At 41.6% G+C, this 16,649-nt stretch overlaps 1 protein-coding gene across 4 annotated transcripts in view; it reads right to left on the bottom strand.

Annotated features, from left to right (window-relative positions):
- The window catches only part of WDFY4 (WDFY family member 4), a 266,523-nt gene that overhangs the window by 103,847 nt on the left and 146,027 nt on the right, over positions 1-16,649 (bottom strand). For all 4 annotated transcript variants that reach the window (XM_032313627.1, XM_032313624.1, XM_032313626.1 and 1 more), the window contains exon 40: positions 4,018-4,095. In XM_032313627.1, coding sequence (XP_032169518.1) covers positions 4,018-4,095 — 78 coding nt within the window. The remainder of the gene's footprint in view (positions 1-4,017; positions 4,096-16,649) is intronic.

The following is a 16,649-nucleotide window of genomic DNA, read 5'->3' as shown; positions in this document are numbered from 1 at the left end:
CGGGGTGTTACATGCAACTGATGAATTACTGAACTCCACATCTGAATCTAATGATGTACTATATGCCGGTTAATTGAATTTAAATTTAAAAAAGAGAGAACTGTGACAAACACTTGATGAATATACAGAAACTGAGCAAGAAATGGCAACAGCCTGTTTGGACCCTAGGGAACCCAAGAACAATGCCTCTCATACACTTTAAAAAAAAAAAAAAAAAAAAAAAAAAAAAGTCTACTTCTGGTATGACAGGCACCTTGCAAAGAGCTTTAGCCCAGAAAAGCCTGGAATGTTTTAAAAACATCACAGGAATAATGAGGCATTTCTGCATGTTATGGTAAGGACTCCCCACAAGAAGAGGACAATCTGGGCATACAACAGAGCAGAACCAAAGCAGGTGGACCATCAGGAACAGAAAAAATATAATGTGGAAAAGGCAAAGAGGAATTTGGGCAGGGCCAGAGGACAGGAAATGGTTTTTGCCAGTACTTCCGGAATGACAAGAAATTGGAGAGACTGAATACTAGAACTGCCAGATTTACTGGTAATATAATGATGGGATATAATGATGCTTGGTTTAACTTCCAGGGCATTGGGTAATGTGACCTTGTCATGCTGCGGGCTCCTGCCATCTCCAGAGACCTCTCAGTTGTGGGTAAAATACCAAGTTAGAGAAGTCTTATACCACCTATTCTTGAAAGTCCTATGGGGCCAGAATCCCTGAATCTCACCAGTACCACCCTCCTGGGGAGATCTCATTGAGTATACTTGGGTGAAGCTGTCCTTGAAGAACATGGCAGGTTTCACAAGTCTGAACTCTTTATAGAATCTGAACATGGTTTTTCTGGAAGTGGAGAGGGGTCTGCACTGGGAAAATGTTTTGTCCCTTAAAAAAGTAGGGTAGACACTCCAGACCCCATTATCTCTGGCAGACGGTGATTACCTCTGCTTTCCTTTAAATGTTCAAACAATCTGTCTTAAATATTTAAACACTTGGAAAGTATCCTTATGGATTAGCCTCAAAATGCTGATTTTCTCAAAAATACCTCAAGCAGTAGAACTCTACACAGCTTTCTCAAGTATTCTCTGAATCCCATTCAGGCCTGTTGCTGAAAATCAGCCAGGCTAATGCTCTAGAAGGCTGGATACTTTCCTTCTGGACTTGGAGCTTCTGCTGAGGTTCTGTCCTTTCCCCATGAACTTTCAATCTCACAAACTGCAACAGAAACTTACAAAGTGCCACACAGCACGTCTCTCCTAGCCATAAACAAATCACCCCAGGTCTTCCAACTGTGAGAAGAGAGATCTCACACTCTTGACTGGATGCTGATCTGGACATTTAGACAAACAAATCCTTCATCTTGAAATGGAACAAGTATGATAAGGATGTTCATAAATAAAGAATGCAATTTTAAACAATTCATCTTATTTTCCCCCGGTAACAATTGAATTTATTGGCCATATTGCTAGTCCTGAGAGAAGTCAGTAAATACAAATGGTGGGACACTGATGGGCAGGGGTCTGTTTGAGGGGCACAGGTAACATGCAAATAAGCCAGCAGGGCACCCATCCTGCTGTGCAATGCAGTCGGTAATGTTGCAGTGGGGAAGATGTCCCTGATAAGGCCCTTCTGCAATGGAGAGTCTGTTTAGGACCAGCGTTGATTAAAAAAAATCAGAATGCCTCCTGATCGCTTTGATGGCAGCATGTCCCCTAGATTTCTCCTCCACCCTTGTGATGAACTGCCTCCCCTTACAGAACAGCCAGGAAGGCTGCGTTGTTAACCTGCATGTTTCTGAGGTACAGGATGCACAGCTCATGAATCCATAGTCCCAGGGCCATGTGTGGGCTCCTAAATGAGCTCATATGGAAATAATTAGACCAAATTACTTGCCTTAAGTTGATCAGAGCCTTTTTTGTTTCCCTGACATTTGGGCACCGTTGTTCCACCCTTCCTTGGCTCCTCACTTCACCCCAGGCACAGCCCGTGGTCCTTTACACTCTATTGCTCTTCTCTTTATAGTAGAGCATCCTAGGATTGGCCTCATCACCCTATTTGTGGTTATTTATTAACTCTCGGTGCCCTACTGATTTTTAAGAACCCTCCAGGCACAGCAGTAGTGTTTATCATCTCTGCCTTTCGTATACTTAACATAGGCTTTGGAACAGAGAAATCATAAAGAAAATAATATATTTAGTAAGGTTTTAATACTATATGTTGTGCTCTATTATTGACAGCCATTTTTTTCCTTTTTTTTTACATTAACATATAATGTATTATTTGCCCCAGGGGTACAGGTCTATGAATCATCAGGCTTACACACTTCACAGCACTCACCATAGCACATACCCTCCCCAATGTCCATAACCCAACCACCCTCTCCCTACCCACTTCCTCCTGGCAGTCCTCGATTTCTTTCCTGAGATTAAGAGTCTCTTATGGTTTGTCTCCTTCCCGATCCCATCGTTTCATTTTTTTCCTCTTCCCCCCCCCACGACTCCCACTCTGCCTCTCAGATTCCTCATATCAGGAAGATCATATAATAATTGTCATTCTCTGATTGACTTATTTTGCTTAGCATAATACTCTCTAGTTCCATCCATGTCATTGCAAATGGCAACATTTCATTTCTTTTGGTGGCTGCATAGTATTCCATTGTATATATATATACCACATCTTTATCCATTCATCTGTTGATGGACATCTAGGTTCTTTCCATAGTTTGGCTACTGTGGACATTGCTGCTATAAACATTGGTTGCATGTGCCCCTTCAGATCACTACATTTGTACCTTTAGGGTACATACCCAGTAGTGTGATTGCTGGGTCATAGGATAGCTCTATTTTCAACTTTTTGAGGGCCCACCACGCTGTTTTCCAGAGTGATTGCACCAGCTTGCATTCCTTCCAACAGTGTAGGAGGGTTCCCCTTTCTCCACATCCTCTCCAGTGTCTCTCATTACTTGACTTGTTAATTTTACCCATTCTGACTGGTGTGAGGTGGTATCTCATTGTGGTTTTGATTTGTATTTTCCTGATATTGGCAACCATTTTTAACCACATTGGCAACCATTTTTAACCACACATGGGCCATGTATTCCCTGCCAGCCACTTCTAGACCCTCTACACTTGTTCTTTAATGGTCACAGTTGGGCAGTATGATCCCATCTTCAAGATGGGGACCCCGAGTCTCAGATTCCACACCCGGGAAGAGGCAGACCTGAGACCCAACCAGAGATCTCACTGGCATGAAAGACAATACACTTTACTCTCACTGTCCAGAAATCACACCTAGAGAAGTGTTTTAATTATCTAAATCTGCTCTGATGAGTGGCAACCCCTTGCATTTCAGATAAAACGCAAAAGCCCTAAGGTGGCAGTAGGCTCTGTATGCTCTGGTCCTGCCTCATCATCACCCTTGTTCATTCCCAGTTCAGGTCACCCAGTCACTTCTTCCAGTTAATTGGTCACATCCAGCTCTTTCCTGACCAGGATCTTCCCACATGTCCTCCCACAGGGAGAAACACAACCTCAAAATACTTCTGCACACCTTTCTCCTTCAGATCTCAACATTATGGTCACTTTCTTGGAGGGGGCCTCTGATCTGCCCAAGGTAAATTCTCCCCACATCATAGTCTCTCATTGTACCTATATTTTCCATGTCTCTTGCTTGTCATAAGTAATAACGATCTATTTATTTGTGCTGTTATTTAATACACAGAGGTAGAATGAAGCTACCAGAGAGTCAGGCCCATGTCTGCTCTGTGTACAATTGTGCCCCGAGCTGACAGCACAGTGTCTGAGGCACCCTGGGCTCTTGACATCTCTTTACTAGTGGATGAATGAGTAGATGAAAGGATAAACATGCTACCTCTCTCCTCAGTTGCTTACAGCTCACATGTTGCTCACCTATGGTTGACTTAGCCAACTAGAATTTAAACCAAAGGCCCTTCTGATTCTTCATTTCAGAATCAAGGGAGTGTCCAGTCTTCTGTGCAGGGAAAAGAGCTTGTTTCTTACCTGTACATGATCTTTGTATAAAGATGCATACAGTTCCTGTCCTCTTCTTCTGTAGTTCTCGATACATGACACAAAGTCCTGGAAAAGAGAGGAAACAAGTGACAGCTTAATGACAGTTGTGATTTGAGATGGGAACTTGTCTCCTCTGACCAATTATCAGGAGAAATAACAGTTACAAGTTTTGTGGGTCAAATCAATCATAACCTCATAAACAAAGACTTCACTTGTGTTGATACCACACACACACACACACACACACACACACACACACATGCATGTCTATGGCATACTTCTACTTCTAGCTATCTCACACCATATGTGAAATCCCATTATAATATGTGCAAAGACATGAATAGACACTTCACTACAGAATATACAGATGGCAACTAGACATATGAAAATATGTTCTACATCATTTCCACTAGGAAAATGAAAATTAAAACTACAGTGGGGAGTGAGAGGACAGGGTAACAGGGTGATGGGCATTAAAAAGGGCAAGTGATATACTCATCACCGAGTTTTACATAAAGCTGATGAATCACTGCACTCTACCTCTAAAACTAATAATATACTGCATGTTAATCAATTTAATTTAAATTAAAATCAAAAACAAACAAAAAAAACTACAGTGAGATATTAATACACACCTATCCAAACTGCTAAAATTAAAAGGGAATAACTGCAAATGCTGGTGAAGGTACAGAGAAGTTAGAACGTCATGTACTGCTGGTAAGAAGGTATGGTTACAACCACTCTGGAAAACAGGTCAGTAGTGTTTTTAAAAATCTATATAACTACCATATGACCCAGCAGGTTGACCCCTGGGGATGTATCCCAGTGAAATGAAAACGTAGACTCACACAAATACTAAAAACTTATACATACATGTTTATAGCAGCTTTATTCATTAACAGACAAAAACTAGAAACAACCCAGATGTCCCTCAACAGGCAAATGGTTTAACATATTGTAATGCATGTAATACCATGGACCACTTATAAATAAAAAGGATAAACTGTTGGTTGTTGATACATGCAACAACAACCTGGATGAATTTGCAAAGATTTATGCTAAATGTGAAAAGACAAACCCGAAAGGTCACATACTGTATGGTTCCATTTAACCAGTATTTTGAAATGGCACAATTATAGAAATGGAAAACGTACAAGTGATTATGGGAGTTTATGGGAATAAGGGGAAAGGCAGTGGGAATGGCCATCACAGGGAACTGTGAGGGATTCTTGTGGTGACTGAGATGTTTTTGGTTATGTTATTTACTGTGGTTTTACAAGATGGCACCACTGGGGGAACTGGGTAAATGGTACATGGTATCTCTCTCTCTCGCTCTCTTTCCTTCTTCCTCTTTCTTTCTTCCTCTCTTTCTGTTTCTCTCTTTCTTTTTTCCCTTCCTTCCTTCCTTCCTTTTTGAGAGAGAGAGAGAGGGACAGATTGAGAGCATGCACAAGCCAGGTGGGGGCAGAGGGAGAGGGAAGAGAGAGAGAATCTTAAGCAGACTCCAAGTTCAGTGTGAATCCTGACACTGGGCTTGACCTCACAATCCTGAGATCATAACCTAAGCCAAAATCAAGAGTCAGAGGCCTAACCAACTGAGCCACCCAGGCACCCCTACATTATCTCTTATAACTGCATATAAACCTACAATTTTCAAGATAAAAAGTTTAGTTTAAAAAAAATCACTGAGGGATTTATCTTTACCATTCTAAAAAAAATACTCATGTCTAGAATATATTTTAAAACTACTAATCAATGAGGAAAGAAAACCAGAAAAAAAAACTCAATAGAAACTTTTAAAAAGAAAAAATAGAATAAGCATTTAATTTTAAAAGATGTACTAGGAATGCAAGGGTGGCTCAGTTGGTTAAGCACCTGCCTTTGGCTCAAGCCATGATCCCAGATTCTTGGGATCGAGTTCTGCACTGGGCATCTTCTCAGCAGGAAGTCTGATTCTCCCTCTGCCTGCTGCTCCCTGTGCTTGGATGATCACTCACTCTCTCTTTCTCTCTCTCTCTCTGACAAATAAATAAAACACACCTTTAAAAAAAATAAAAATAAATAAAAGATGTCCTACTAGCCAATAGACATACAAGAATGTGGTCAACTCATTTGTCATTTGGGGAACATAAATTAAAACCACAATGAGAATGTTCAGAAATTCAAATAGGCTAATTATATCATATTTTGATTATGATATGGAGTAAATGAACTCTCTTACACTGCTATATTGGTACAACCATTTTGGAATATTGTTTGGCAGTATCTTAAAAAGTGAATATATTCATACTCAATGACTCAGAGATTTCATTCCTGGATATATAGCTAATAGAAATTCATATATATGTGCTCCTAAAGACATGTAAAACAATGTTTATAACAGCAGTGTTTGAAACAGGCTCTATTCAGTACTAGTCAGTACTACTCAGTATTTGAATAGTCTGGGAACAATGCAAATGTTTATCAGTAACAGACTGGGTACATCAAGTTTGATATATTTATATATTGAATATTCTACAGTAATGGTTATTAAAGTGGTCCATAAATCCCGGAGGTTCCTGTAACCCTTTCAGGAGTCTGTGAAGTAAAAGCTACTTTCAAAACATTGGGACATCTTTGCCTTCTTTTCACTGTGTTCACATTTCTACTGATGGCCCAAAAGCAATGGGGAGTAGAATTAGGGTCATAATCTAAACCAAGGGGTTGGCACCAACTTATAATCATCATTTTATATATTTCTCACCACTAGGAAATCATAGCAGGAAAAAATCCTCACATAAGAATGTCATGGACTCTGAAAAACAATCTGAGGGGTCTGAAGTGGCAGGGGTGTGGGAGGTTGGGGTACCAGGTGGTGGGTATTATAGAGGGCATGGATTGCATGGAGCACTGGGTGTGGTGAAAAAATAATGAATACTGTTATGCTGAAAATAAATAAATTAATTTAAAAAAATGTCACCAATAGGGGTGCCTGGGTGGCTCAGTGGGTTAAAGCCTCGGCCTTTGGCTCAGATCATGATCTCAGGGTCCTGGGATCAAGCCCTGCATCAGGCTCCCTGCTCAGCGGGAAGCCTGCTTCCCTCTCTCTCTGCCTGCTTCTCTGCCTACTTGTGATCCCTGCCTGTCAAATAAATAAAATCTTAAAAAAAAAAAAGAATGTCACTGATAAAACAGTAGAAAATATTCATTTTATTAAATCTCAAGTTTTGAATATACTCTTTTTTAATAATCTGTGTGATAAAATGGAAGTATGCATAAAGCACTTCTTCTGAATACCCAAAAACATGTTGGTTGTTTCAAGAAAAAGCACTATGCAATTGTTAGAGTTATTAGCTAAACTGGCAGCTTTTGTCATAGAACATCATTTTTATTTGAAAGAATGACTCAAAGACAAAATTATAGTTATTAAGACCTGTTAGGCAGATATTTTCTTAAAAATAAACAAAATAAACCCATCAACTCAAATAAAACAATCTGACACTATTTGCTGTGAAAGATAAAATTGAGCTTTCAAATTTAAATATTAGAATGTTGGACAACGTGTATCTGCCTCTTTGAGCTTAACAGTTTCCCAGCAGCTAAAAGTTTTCTTATAAGACTAATGGTGACATGAACATGATAAAAATCATGTTGTGCAAGGAAACATGTCAACATTAGGGAGATCTATGTAACTCAGGGAACCAATATTCTGAAAGAATGCTACGATGCATGTTACAAAATCATGTATGAGTTAAAAATATCCATTCAAAGTGTAAAATAGATCAATCAATTTTAATGTAATTGAAGACAAAAATTTCACTGATAAAGGTTTCAACTAAACTTTAAGAAACTACTACTTGTTGAGTTTTGGTGTGGTATCAAAGAATGTCTAGAATTTTCTGAAAAGACTATTAAAAATGCTCCTTTCTTCTCTCCTACATAACTTCAGGGCCTAGATTTTCTTCATATATTTCAACCAAAAAAAAAAAATAGTACAACTGATTGAGTAAAGAAGCAGATACAGGAAACCAGATATCTTCTTACTATGTCAAATAGATATTAAAGAGACCTGCAAAATTACAAAACAATACTACTCTCTTTTAACAATTTTTTGTTTTGAAAAATAAAGCTATTCATTAAAAGTGTTATGTTTAAATATAATGGGTTTATTACTGTTATTTTTAAATGAATTAATAAAGGCATTACTTTTAAAATTTTGCTTTAATTTCTAATGCAGTAAATATTAATAGATATAGTCTACATAATCAAAAGCTTTTTTGGAGTCCTCAATCATTTTTAAGAGGATAAACAGGTCCTGAGAATTACTGTGTCAACACTATGAAAATGAATGAATTACTACTTCATGTAATGACATGAATAAATTGCACAAATGTTTGGAGTGAGGTAAGTCAGAGCAAAGTATATATACTGTGTCATTTCATTTACAAAAAAGTAGCAATGTGAAAAATGAATGTATGGTATTAGAGGCCAGAATAGTTGCTACTTTGGGGGAAGAGGGGACTAGTGACTAGGATGGGACGTGGAGCTTGGGAGTGCTTCTGGGTTGCCATTACTGCTGCATTTTCTTATCTGGGTACTGGTCACATGCTTATTCTCAAAATTCTTAAATATGTTTATTTGTGATTTGAACACTTGTTCTATGTTATATTTCGATAAGATTAAAAAAGTTTTTATAAGCAAAGACTCAAAAAATATGAAAACAATACAATTTTAAAACCCCAGTTACAGTTTTGGAGTAGTGGGAATCGGAAGATTCCTTTATTTTCTTTTATTTCCTTTTTTTTTTTTTTTGCAAAATTTTCTTTAATACTGCTGGTTACATGTGTTTATACACATTTATAAGTAAAGCAATCCTTATGAGCATCACAAGTGACATAAAATGCTGACAAATTTGACTAATTTTACATCTAAGGCAAAAGCCCAGACTTTTTCCTAATATGATGCCTTAGAGACATGCAGCAGGAGAAAAGAACTCTTGGGGAACACTTGAACACAAAGTAGCTCCCATCAAAATAGCACATGTGCCATCTTGCCAAAAAGGGACGGGTCTTGTGTGAATGGTCTCAGGGAATTAACTGGAGCTAGGGTAGGGAGTTCCAGGCAGGCAGACTTTCAGCTAGGCGTATGAAAAGATATCCAGATTCCCATGTTGCTCAGTGGTGCTGAATGAGAGAATGGGAGGTAGAAAGAGTAGAAGACCAAGGACCTTGGTCCTTGGCCCTTACTAGCCACAGTACATGGGCAAACCACTTAACATTTTTTGAAATCTGATCTACTGTCTACAAGATAAGGTTCATGTGACCTCCTTTGACTATTCTGAAGAGATGTCATGAAGAGAAGAGAAGACCATAGGCTGAAAGTACTTAGTAAACTGAAAAGGTCACCCAAAGAGATGATTTTTGTGTAGGTCCTGGGTAAGATCAGTTGAAAACATTAAAAAATTAAATAAATTTCCTCTCTACCATAGCTATAGCCCAGGATTGTTCATATCCTTGCTCAGATACTTCATTTCTAATTTCACATTCACTCTCTATTGTTAAGTTCAGAAAATACTCATTGTTCACCTACTATTTTCCAGGTACTGGAATACAAACATGAACCCCATATCTGGTTTTGTGGAGTCTAATGGGAGAGATGGATGGTTATGAGCTGCCATGGCCAATGTTGAGCCAGAGGTCAGCCCAGGACATGGGAACACGGGACCTCGTATGCACACAGAAGAGAAGACCTTGTCCTGAATCACATTCAGAGAAGGCTCTGTGGTTGAGATGTTGCTTTAGTTATATCTTAAAAGGGAGGTTTTCAATAGAAGTCTGATGTAGTCCATTAGCATTTTTGATAACTCACTCTTACAGGAATTTGATAGATGGATTTAATGAAATCAAGACTGGTAGTAGGGAGCCCCCTTAGGACACTACAATGACAGTACAAGTGAGACATCACATAATGGAATGAGTGATGTGGAATTGTCAAATTCAAGAATTTTACAAAACATGAAATCAGTAGGAACTGGTGACTGTATGAGATGGTAAGAATTTCTCCAATATTTCCAGTTTGCCTAATGAATTAAATTAGATCAACTAAATGAAGAAAAATTAAGAGTGATCACAAGAATAAGAGAAAGAGCAAGTGTAAGTGATATGAGGACATGCTGAATGTCAAGTGTCAGAGGTACAGCTGTGCCGCCCTAGAATAAAGCCCAGGTGAGACATCCAAGGTTGATGGATTTGTGAGTCATGAGCAACCAGCTGCTAGGCAAACCCTGAGAGATGATAAGATCCTGCACAGAGAGTAAGTACAGAGATGAGACCTATAAGACAAGGTATGAGAACTGGAGAACACTAGTGAAGTTCAGGCCAGGAGGAGAAAAGTTAGAGAGGTTTAAGGAAAACGAGAAAGGGATGTCATGGAAGACAACAGCCATGTGACCATAACGAATGCACTGGAGAAGTCCTGTGAGACAAAGCCTGAAAATGCCCATGGGATATGTCTGTTGAAACTGGTCACTGGTAACTTCTGTGAGTATTTCAGAGGAATGATTTGACAGCAACGAGTCAGTTAGAAATGTGGAGATAAGAGAGTGGACACAAGGAGTGTAAAGCAACTCATTGAAGAAACTTGACTCATGAAGAAGAGAAACAGAGGTGGGAGCAGAGTCACATGATAAAAGAGAAAGAACATGACTCAAGTGTATTACCAGGCTGCGGGGAGCTTGGCAGTGGGTGGGAAAAGCTTGAAAAGCAAAGGAAAAGTCCCTGATGGTGCAGGTTTTACCAGATAAGCAAGAAAGGATGGGACTGGCAGCCCAGCAGAGGTCCACCTGAACAGTGGCAAAGGGAGAGGCTCCTCATGCCCCAAGGTGAAGGGAAGGACCTAGCACCGCACACCGACAAAGAAGTTTCCATAGGCATTATCATGTTTAATGCTTTTCTCCTGACAAATCTGTATTGGGACTATTCCCATTTTACAGAAGAGGAAATGGGACAAGACAGGATGAGCGACTCCAACAACACTCCATGGAAGTGTGATGCTAGATGATGACTCCCTGGATGCTGGCATCCTGTCTGTCTCCCCGGCTTGCATTTCCACTCCACAGTGCTAGGTGAACGTTACTTTCCCAGTGGCCTTTGAGACATTTCATGCTCTGGAAAGCTGTCATGCTCAGGATGTGGAGACAGGAGGTGGACCATTTGGGTCGGTTCAAGGGCAGAGGCCCATCTGCCTGGGCAGCAGTGGATGTGGTATGTCGATCAGGGACAAATTCAGAGCAGAGCTCTGCACCGCTTATTGGAACGAAATAGCCTTTGCTTAGCAACTGCCTGTGTGTTAAAGAGTTTGAGAACCTCTGAAGTAGAACAAAGGGCCTCAGAAGGCCGCTTGGAGACTGGAGAGGGATGCAGATCTGGTTTAGAGCCTGTGCCCTGCTCTCCCAGTGCCTCCTTAGGGAAGGGTTTGGCTACAGCATCCAGACCAGATCTTGGAATGGGGAATGGGGCACATCCTACTGGAGGGTCCCCTGTAAGTGAGCTGCCCTCAGCTTGGTGGGGTCCACCTTTGCCAGGGCACCCCTGGGGCTGGCCAACTGCTGGTGACCCTCCTGCCCACAGGGCCTCCAAGGAAGCTCCCGCTGTCCACTGATGATGGTCGTTACACTTGTTTGTTTAAAGCATCATTAGCCCTGTAATCACAGCCTCGCAAACACAAGGAAGGCCAATATCTGAACACGGCCCCTCAGACCCTGCTCAGAAACTTGGGGCTGAGATTACAGTCAGAGGTCTGGGTTCTCCAGCCAAGCAGCACACATGCTGGGTGTGGGACTAAGCTTTTCACCTGGCCACACATCTCTTTTGAAACCTCACCATTTTTACTGCTAGTAATTTCTTGCAAGGAAACTATTAGATATGTACACGAATATTCACTGACAAGATTTTCCACCATCCTATTTACAGTAGCACAAATGACACACAATAAATATCAACACATGGAAGAATGGCTTATCCTTTTGAGAGAATATTAAGCAGTCACCACAAATCATGCTCTTCCAAATGGCCACCACTAGCCCACATATTGTTTTTGTGTCCCCTTTGGGCAGACACTGTTCTAGGCCTGGATGGATGACTTGAATAGTGGAACAAAGGCTGGATTTCAGCTTTCTTTTGCCACTCTGGCCAGATGTCTTAACATGTAACTGCTACAATCACTCACTGCAGCCCTGAAGTCAAATAAGATTTAAGGATACAGAACCGAGTTTTTGTTATATTCATATTTTTTAAAGATTTGATTTATTTATTTGACAGAGAGAGTGAGAGAGATCACAAGTAGGCAGAGAGGCAAGCAGAGAGAGAGGAAGGGAAGCAGGCTCCTTCTGAGCAGAGAGCCTAATGTGGGGCTTGATCCCAGGACCCTGAGATCATGACCTGAACCAAAAGCAGAGGTTTAACCTACTGAGCCACCCAGGTGCCCCAATATATTCATATTTTTAAAAGGAGGTTAGAAAACCAAATGTTAACAATAACAAAAACAATTAAATGTATATGAATTTGCATAGAAAACATAATAGAAAATAGTATTGCGTGCCAAATATTTCCAGTTCTCTCCTCCTGTAGGTACATGGCATGATTACCCTTCCTGTTACCTTTGACCTATGTGATGCTGGGGAGAAGTGTGCAGAAGCTTGAAGGGCTCACGAGCAATTCACTAAGTTCTTTTTTAATTGCCACAGCAGCATTCAGTGTTCTAGACTCAATGTTCTGCTCCATGAGCCAGTGTCTCTGAGTGAGGATAAGGTACAGTAGACTCCTGGCCAACTCACACAGTACTTGTAGCACAAGGAAGAAACATGACTTTGCAATTTTAGGACAATTAGACGTGGGGGTGTTTGTTACTGCAGCATAACTTATCCTGAGTGATACACATTCCAAAAATGTTAGAACGTTTACAGTGGGATGCATTAAAACACATAAAATTCATACGGATTCATTTTTGTAATCAGTGAAAAAAAAGATCGAGAGAGCACCAGTGAAAGCAAGTGTGAGATCAATGAAATACTCTCAGCAAAAAGCTGGAGCAATTTGAGCACAAGATACATAACAGGCTTAATGGACGACAGCCCAAATTATAAAATAAATATGCGTGAGTCCCTCTTGATACAAATAAAAGATTGAATAAATAATGGGGCAGAAGAGATAAACCTTTCCTTACAGAGAATTTCAAACAATAGATGTAGATGTTTCCCTCACCAGGAGGCCACCCGTAAGGGTGGGCTGGACTTAAGGACTTGCTTCCAAAGAATCAAGTATGGGAGGGGGACAAGAGGAACTCTGCGGCGGAACAATCTGGCAGACACCACCACGACCATGTGATGATGCTACATGTGTGTCATGCACCCCGGACCGGACACAATATGACCAGAAGCACACTTCTCCTCTGTGATCTTCCTACCAAGCTCCATGACCCAAGCTAATTAGGAGAAAATACTGAGCAAACCAAAACTGAAGCACACTCTACAAAATATCTGACCAGTACTCCTCAAAACTGTCAAGGTCATGAAAAACAAGGGAAAATCTGAGAAATTGTCACAAATCAGAGGAGCCTAAGGAGACATGGTAACTCAGTGTAATGTGGGGCTCAGGTCTCGATCCTGGATTCATGGGAAAACTAGTGAAACTCAAAATAGCACCTGGAGTTTAGTTACTAGTAATGCATCAATGTCAGCTCTTCACTTTGAAAAAGGCACCATGGTAATTTAAGATGTGAACACTAGGGGAAACTGGGTGAGTTGTATGTAACAGTACTGGATGAACATGAAAAGTACATGAAAGGTATTCCTAAGTAAAAAGCTTATTGGGAAATACAATGAAATTCTCACAAGCTTTCTACCTAAACTCCATCATGAAACTGAGATGGAAGATAGGAGTCACCGTTCTCCCAGTCGGACACAGTCCCACATCTCCCTTGGGTATAAACAACTCATTGTACTGAGTGTGATTCTCACGTTTAAAGACAAATAATTTTAGGTTAATCTTGCTCCCCCTAACTGCATAAGCCAACCCCTTCATCAGACATTTGACAAAGAAATAGTAACTTATCCCCCCAAAATGGTAGAAAATCTGCCTGGTGGATATAGAGAAGGTTGGTGCCAAATTCACAAAGTCACCATGGTATCGTTCTTGGTGAATAATGTAAAGGAATTTTAAGAGTACGGTTGACAACTTGATTTTCATTTCATGAATGTATTTTTACACTTAATCCTATATAACATGATTCCACTGTCGGCAGTCTTCACAATTTTTTTGAAAGTTTCTAAGTATTCATTAATAATTCCATAAAGAAAAAACAATAACCATGCTGTTTGATTTTAGTGTCAAATCTAGATTCCTTTAACCTCTGACTTTCTCTGGCCAAAGGAAAAAGAGACAGGTTCAAGTAAAACTCAGGTGAATTCCCATTTACCAAGGCAGACGTGAAACCAGATGTGGAAGAAACGCCCATCCCCAAGGATCTCCGTTCTCACTGGTCACTCTCACTGTCACTCACCAGTCCCCTCTTCTCCACTGGTGGGGGCTGAGAGGAGGAGAGATTTAACAGTGCAATGTCACTGAGTCTGTGTGTGTGGTTTGCAGTTAACATGAAACCATCATTAATACTCGGCTCTTTGCTGGAACACCTCCTCGGAGCTCCCAGGGCAGAGCAGAAACCCTGTGAGAGCAGTACTCTGAATTACAGTGGCTCATCTCCCACCAGCCCTTTCCCTCGATTAGAATATGCTCCTCGGGGACACTGTCCAGGCAAACAGAGGCAATGACCAAAGTTTGAAAGACTGAAATGAAACTCATAGACTGCTGTCACTCTGCTGGGCCAAATTCTCTGTCCCTGGTTATTCCCTGCCCGGAGTGAGACACTCGATGGGATGAGGATTAAGGAGAACCTCAGGGTCAGTGGCAACACTTTTGGGTCTGGTCCTCACACCCTTTGCACTTTAAACCCGTCTTAAATTCAGTATTTTCCGGGTTGTAAAACATTCAATTAAGTTTTTCTGTTATGCCTTCTCTGTATAAGGCTGACGCATCTACCTTTAAATATAAGTCCTTGGTGGAGACCAGGTTTGGGTTCCCTGACAAAAGAAATTAAACACTTTCCTTGTTTGTGGTTAGTCATGTATAATGTCTACACATGCACCCATCCAATGTTAGCAGACTGATAGAAAGAAGGGGCGTATGTCCAGTGAGCAAGACATGATCGTGGTCAAGGGGTCTTGGCAGGGTATCTATTGGATGACTCCAGCCAGGAAGCGCTCTTTTCTCCAAGTGCCCAGATAATTGTGCTTCTCTCTGCTATGGAGACACAGCCCCAGATTTGTAATAAGTGTCAAGCAATACCAGAATAATAATCATATTTCCAGCAGGACTGACAAACACCCGGTGCTCCGAGTGGCTGAGGAGGGACCCAATCGCCACAGCTCAATTCGTCTCGTGTTAAATTCACTCACGTATTCATTTCTAAGATGAACGGTGGTTTCTAATTTGTCTTTTTTCAACTGTGATGTTTTTATTAAATTCGATCGTCATGAGTACACGGAGCATGACTACTTAAACAAACAAACAAAAAAAAACCCTCCAGGGCAGCAAAGGACGAAAGCTCTGGAACTGTAGGTGCTGGGACTTCTCAAGGAAGCCACCCTCCCTCCTCTTGGCCTCCTGCTCAGGTGTCAGGGCCCCCAGGAGGCTCAGACGGATGGGGAGTGAGAGGAAAGAGATGTCTGCTGCTGAAGCCCCCGGGCTGTGCTGCTTTGTTACGGCAGCACCGGTAAACCCACATGGCTTCTTTCACTCCAGATGCTGCCTAGCAAAGGAGTGACCTGCACATGGCAATGAACATTTCAGACAAACAAATGGGAGTTGCGGTTCAGAGGGAGGCTTCCTTCTTTAGTCTTTAAGAAGAATGGGGGCGGCCACAGCCGGAGTTCCCTGAGGACAGCGCTAACCTTATCCCTGTCTTCCTGGATGCCGTGCACACCTGCTCACCTCTGCTGTCTCAGCGGTCACAGGTCTCGGGGGACTCTAGGGGGCAGGGGGCGCCTGCATGTAGCTCGCAGGTAACAAAATCAACCCCAACCCTTCCCTCTCCCTTAGGCTGGTTCTCCCAGCTGCGGCCACTGTGAGGACAAATAGAGCTTCGGCTACGCAGGGGCCCAGCCAGGCTGGAGAGGGCACACAGGCTTTCAGAAGGGGCACGGTTTTAAAGTCCAGGAGAAGCAGTTGGTCCCATGGAAGGGGGAGGCTCTTCCCAGCAGACAGGACCACGTTTGCCAGAAAATATGGAAGGGAGAGGACAGAGTGCGTTGTAACAAAATACGGAATTGGGTCTGACTTGAAGACAGTGCAGGATGGGGGCAAGGAGTGGGCTTGGCAAAGCATTGAGATCGGGCTTCTTGCAGTGGGGTTGTGGGTCTGCGTCCTCTAGCCCAGACAGGGTGGCGGTTCATGCTTCTTTTTGATCAGGGACATGAGAGGCTCAGATCGGATCTTTAAAAACTCACAGTGGGAGTGGCCAGGAGACGCTGGGCAGGGGGGACCGCTTAGCTCTCCCTATGTCCCTATGCTCAAGCACTTCCGCCTCTT

This window comes from Mustela erminea, chromosome 14 (assembly GCF_009829155.1).
Source record: "Mustela erminea isolate mMusErm1 chromosome 14, mMusErm1.Pri, whole genome shotgun sequence".
Taxonomy (NCBI): domain Eukaryota; kingdom Metazoa; phylum Chordata; class Mammalia; order Carnivora; family Mustelidae; genus Mustela; species Mustela erminea.
This window is presented reverse-complemented; position numbering and strand designations above follow the sequence as displayed.